The sequence below is a fragment of the Triticum aestivum genome, chromosome 5D (genome assembly GCF_018294505.1).
Source record: "Triticum aestivum cultivar Chinese Spring chromosome 5D, IWGSC CS RefSeq v2.1, whole genome shotgun sequence".
Taxonomy (NCBI): Eukaryota; Viridiplantae; Streptophyta; class Magnoliopsida; order Poales; family Poaceae; genus Triticum; species Triticum aestivum.
The window spans coordinates 141,970,762-141,976,747 of NC_057808.1; the positions used below are offsets into that span (position 1 = coordinate 141,970,762).

The window sequence follows — 5,986 nt, forward strand, 5'->3', positions numbered from 1 at the left end:
AGGGGGTCGTGACACGGAAGTGGCGGGCGTGTCAGCCGCGGGTGGCGTAGGCTACATCTCGGGCAGTGGCAGGGCAAGCCCTGCAGCGCCAGCACGAGCCCACAGTCGTGCTTCATCACGTATCGTACTCACAGCGCGACCTACAGCCGGCAAGGCACCATTGAATAGGCAGTCGTTGCGGTGCCGCCAAATGTGCCAGGCGGTAAGTATGGCGAGAGAGGCAAGGCCACGCCGCAGACAGCTCGTAGTGCTGGATAAGGCTGAAGATAGCCAGGCGATGAACTCCTAGTCCGGGTTGGGGACGGGTGCAGTGGACCGGCACCACGAGAGCACCTCATGCCAGATTTGGCGGGAGAAGGAGCATCCGACCAGAAGATGCTGCATGGTCTCTGGGTCTTGGTCACAGAGTTGGCAGAGCGGCTCGTGGGGGAGGTCGTGTCTCGGTAGGCGGTCGGCAGTCCAGCAGCGCTAGCCAGATGAAGAATTTGATGCGAAGCGGCGCCCAGGAGTGCCAGGTGATGCACCAGTTTGGGTCAGCCGTGGATCCATAGAAGAGAGCTTTGTAGCAGGATCTGGCGGTGTAGGAGCCCGAGGTAGTCCATCTCCAAGTGAGCTTGTCCGGCCCGTCAGACAAGTCCACAAGGCGGAGCCGGCGCCATAGAGTGACGTACTGCACCGCCATGGCCGCGCCCATGGCCTCCTGGATGTCCGCGATCCAGGCGCGGTCGAGCAGCCGATCACGCACCGAGCGCACCTTGCGCCGCCGCTTGGGCACTGCACCGTACACCAGGGGCGCGATCTCGGCCATGGATTGGCCATCGAGCTAGTGGTCCTCCCAGAACTATACTGATGAGGAACTCCTGCAAGTATTCTCGGTCTTGAGATACATAAAAATAAATTATGGTTGGAAGTATACTATACTGATGCAGGAATTCCTGCAAGTATTTCATAAATCTGAATGGGGACAAATGTTTCCTACAAGCAGTGGTAGTTACCACCACTCGCGTTTCGTATGTTGTATGTAGTATCTGTCGAAACCAAGAGTATGTACGTGTAGTATGTAGTATATATCAATGATTAGGTAGTATATATACTAATTTTTGGGTAGTATGTATCATGTTTTGAGTATGCTCTTTTTTATGTACAAATATGTACGTATTTCACAAATATAACAAAAACTATGGACTCATATGCAATTTTTTCATGTAACTTGCTTTGAAATATCTTAGATATAGTATATGAACATATTTAAAATAATAAAATAGTATATATAGTACCACATGGTAGTATATGAGATATGTGGGGTAACTACCACCGGGTGGTAGGATGGATTTTCCCTAAATTAATAATATATATATATATATATATATATATATATATATAGAGAGAGAGAGAGAGAGAGAGAGAGAGAGAGAGCAACTTATCAAAGAATACACCTCCTATTCCATTGGCAGGCCCCGTTTGCCAAATTAATAAGGCAGAACACACTACTTACCCTGGAATTTGCTTGTCATCACATTAGCATGGATTTTGCAGAGGGACTACCATAAGGACCTCATCCTGGTTGTGGTAAGAAAATTCACCAAATATGCACAATTTTTATCCATGAAGCACCCGCTTATTGTCCAAACAGTTGGTAGAACCTCTGATTACATTTTCAAGCTCCATGGGCTCCCTGCAGTCCGATAAATCTTCACTAGCTCCCTTGAAAAAAAAATCTTCACTAGCTCTCCCCGGCAGAAACTTTCTGAATCCCTGTGAGTCAAGCTCCATCTTTGTAGTTCAACCATCCACAAACTGATGGTCAGGCAGAAAGAGTAAATCAGTGCTTGGAAAACTACTCATAGTTCAAAAAAGCGCTAGGCGTTAATTGTGTGTTTTGCCACCGCCTTGCGCTTTTCTGATCAACACGCATGCTTATGCGCAATTATGCACAGATTAAGCGCAGTTATGCGCTAGGCGTTTTGCTATCGCCTAGAGCCTAGGCGCACTTAAGCGCTCTCTTAGGCGCGCCTTTTTTAACTATGGAACTACTTGAGATGCATGGCTTTCCAGCAACCCAAGACATGGCATTCCTGCCTAGCTTTAGCAGTGTAGCTGAGTGGTGATACGATGGTATTTTTTACATTTCCTTGCAGATGATACCTTTTCAGGCACTTTATAGCTTCCCACCCCCTCTGATAGTTGAATCCACCTTGCATGATTTCACCTCTGAAGACTCCCCTGACCTCCTCCATAATAGGGAATTAGCAAACCAGGCCATCAAGGACAACCTCCTCAAAGCACAATGATGAAACACTTTGGTGACGAGAGAAGAAAAGAGAATTCTCTGTTGGAGACATGGTCTACTTAAAGATCCAACATTAGAGACACTTATCTCAGTATTCAAAGAAATCTGAAGCTCCATTCCAAGTTCTATGCCCCCTTTAGAATACTGGAGAAGATAGGTAACACTTTATACAAACTGTTACTCCCTGACGGTTGCAAGTTACACTCAACATCCCATGTCAGTCTACTAAGGCAACATATTGGACCTGATGTGATTCCCGCTCCCCACCTTCCTCTGTTGGATGAGCATGGCCACACTTAACAGCAAGCTTATACCCAGACCTCAAGGTGCTATCAGTGTTTATCCATAAGGTTTTCCCCTTCACGTGTTGAAAACAAGTCTGATCTTCTAGCGCGCACATGGTTCTGAATCCTGAACAAAAGCGACACCTTCTGTTTTCTGTTCCTCGTCCGACACTAGCTGGAAGCTATGAGATCGTCCGAGGCCAGAATCAACGGCTGGGATGACCTCGACGAACTGGTGAGCAAGTGAATAAGAAGAGGACACTGCAGGTGCAGGATCCCCACGGCTCCATTTAGTTATTTTTACCCGCCATTTACTGTTTCCTGTGATGTTGTTGTCATCCCCCTCTTTTTAGTTTTACCGAGCCTTTGGACTGTAATGCTATAAAGCCAGTGATTCCAGACAGATCGGGCATCGAGTTGTAATTGTGATAAAGCCTAGCCACCACTGGAGTGGTTTGGCTCTACTTTCCTCTTCCAAGAAATAGAACCCGTGGTAGATCCTCTCTTAATTCAGGGCTAGTTTCTGATCTCTGAATTTTGTGAGGTATAGTAGTTCAGCTCTTGACAATAGTGTTAACAATTAACATGATATACTCATTTGAAATGCTTTATAGACTGTCCTAATATGTTAATTATGTTATTTGTTTCATTTCATAGGCGGTGCGAAAATATACTCAGCTCGAACAATTAAAGTTAAGGATCAGGAGGGTATCAGGTTATTTCTCTCAATTTTCAAGGGAATATTACAAAAGGCAATGGCTTCTGTAGTTAAATTGCTTTATGAGATAATATTTTGCAGGACGTATTACTTCTACGAATTTCGGTTTGACAGACAACATGTTGCTCTAATGGCCACCGTGGATAGTGGGAAGGTACCGGCTTGTCACATTTTGTTTACATATTTGGAAGAAATAAAGACAAATGATATTTTCTTTTCTTTTGCTTTTCATCATGTATGTTATGTTGCTACTTTCTTTAGTCCTTGCAGCTGCATTTTAGATTCTTAAACTAAAAAATTATATCCTACTAATGTCCCCAAGCATTCATCCATTCGTTCGCTCCTTGAATATGGCGTGAACCGATAAACACAAAAACAATGCATGAGTCGTTTTGAGGCATCACACCTACTCTACTCCCAGGCATTATTTCTCGCGCTTGTAATGTTCTTTTCTCTGTTTCCGGTAAAATTTATTGTAGGGCTTCCTCTATGGTTTTCAACTAAAAGAACAAGTGCACATAACATTGATATGTTCAGCTGAAAGACTGCTATAGCTAGACCTTGTTAGAATCATTTCTTTTCGAGAAACTTTCAGACTAATGTCATAACCTTATCAAGACAAGTAATTTTTCTCGTTCTTTTTTTAGTAGAATATTTTCCTGTTAATTTCTGATTTTTTACCTTGTGGAGTATTTGTGTTGCACTGTGTAACATGCATTGTCATTGGTGGCAGACATATATCGCTGCCGCCACTGCTCCAGAGACGAGGTGGGAGACGGATGGAGTGACATTGCGTTCGGCTGCTGTATCTATGTCTCTCACATGATCTACACTAGTGTCAAAAATGCTCTTATATTATGGGACAGAGAGAGTACTATTTATATATTATAGAACTACGGTATTACAACATCTTGAGTAGAGTTATCCGGGTTTTTTCTTCTAAAATTGACCCCCAGTTTAGCGCTCACTCTAAGCCAGGTCACGTTTCAAATGGCTGACCTTCAGCTTGAAGTCGATCAAGAATATTAAATTTACAATTTACAGCATGTGGGGTAGCTAGCTACTCCCTCTGTCCGGTAAAGCTTGTCGGTGCTAGGTACACCGAATATTTTGCAAGTAACCTCATACTTCCAAAGATCTGACAAAACAGCCCGGTCTCCTTCTGCCTCCGCTTGTCGCCCGTGCGTTGCTAGGGGCCGGCGCCGTCGGATTCCGCCGCCGTGTTGGTGATTCCAGCGCTTGCAGCCCACCTGCCTCCGCCCACCCGCATGATCTCGGCGCCAATGTGCATGATTCCTCCGCCGCCGCCCACCCGTGCGATTTCGGCGCCAACCTATGCCGCCGCCGCCCACCTGTGCGACCTTCACTCGCGCCACCGCTCACCTGTGTGATTCAGCCGCCCAGGGTGTTGGTGAAGTCGCTCCTTCCCAGCAGCTGGTGGAATCGCCGCTCCTTACCCTTCGTTGGTGGAATCGCCACCCGAGCCTGAGCTGGTCGCCGAGTTCCCGCCTCTGCTGCTTGTACTCCTGTGGATGGCATGATGATTTGCTAGTTTTTGGAAACATTCAATCAGGAAATCAAGAAATTGATCATGATGATCCACTATTTTTTGAAACAATCAATTAGGAAATCATGATGACCTACTACTTTTGGAAACAATCAAACAGTCCAGTCAATTTTTGGAAACAATAAATATTTTTGGACTGAATTTCAGCACTGTAATATTGGGAACAGTCAGAAGATTTTGGAAACAATCAATATACTCCTTGGCGAATTGCAGCAATCAGACAAGATTTGGAGTAGAATCAAATTCAGTACTGAAATTCACTGTAATATTGTTACTCCAGACTTTGGTCACATTTTGGAAACAAACAACCAGACAGGATTAAATGTTCAAAAATTCTATAGGTGCTGACTAAATGGTCCTTGCTATGCGTGTTGACTAAATGGCAGAATCTTACTGTAACAAATACTCCTTGCAATGTTACAATGTGCAATGAGTAATTTAGGAACATTTTGCAAACTAGAAGGTGGATCATTCATAAACAGAACATATATAAGGTTCTTGTATTACAGGCAATTGATTTAGTCAGGTTCTGAGAGTATCTGATGTGTATTTCTCATTCATATGAATCTTCTGCCAAGTGAGCTTTCCAAAAGTCAAAATTAGCTGCCTACGCAGGGCGTAGTCATCGATATGGACATGGGATCATGCATGACTGGTATATATGGAAACTTGCATATTCAGATAGCTCAACTCACAAGGATAGTTTTCTTGGGCATGCGTAGAGCATATTACTTGTATTAAATCCAATTGCAACAATATTCTTTGCAGTTTTCCCAACACAAATTGGATATGAATTTGATACTTTAAATGGATACTTGATGCTTTAGAAACTGTCTAAAAAAGTTCACATTTTTTAAAATCGTTAGTATGCTACCTAAAGTAACAAAAAAACATGAGTTTTGATCTAGCACTACATAATGCCACTCAGCTTATCTTAAAATGCAATTTTGGAAAGCATCAGATTTGGAGTTGCTCACCTCTTCCTGTGCGCTCACACCCAACCAAACTTCAGCTCTGGTTGAGCGTCGATGTCGGGTCAGGCGCCAGGATTCGAACGTCTAACCGCCGATCGGCCACCTCCAGATCCACCGCCGCCGGTACTGGAGACCGTGGTTCCGCCGCCGCCG

At 44.4% G+C, this 5,986-nt stretch overlaps 1 protein-coding gene across 2 annotated transcripts in view; it reads left to right on the plus strand.

Moving 5' to 3' along the window:
- The window catches only part of LOC123119920 (uncharacterized), a 20,948-nt gene extending 16,619 nt beyond the window's left edge, over positions 1-4,329 (plus strand). The window contains exons 5-7 of one of the 2 annotated variants that reach the window (XM_044539888.1): positions 3,232-3,289; positions 3,374-3,446; positions 4,026-4,201. In XM_044539888.1, the coding sequence (XP_044395823.1) occupies positions 3,232-3,289; positions 3,374-3,446; positions 4,026-4,118 (224 nt within the window). In that variant the 3' untranslated portion in view covers positions 4,119-4,201. Of the gene's footprint in view, positions 1-3,231; positions 3,447-4,025 lie in introns of both variants that reach the window. The other variant, XM_044539887.1, reaches the window with a different exon arrangement.
- Positions 4,330-5,986: the final 1,657 nt, after the last annotated feature.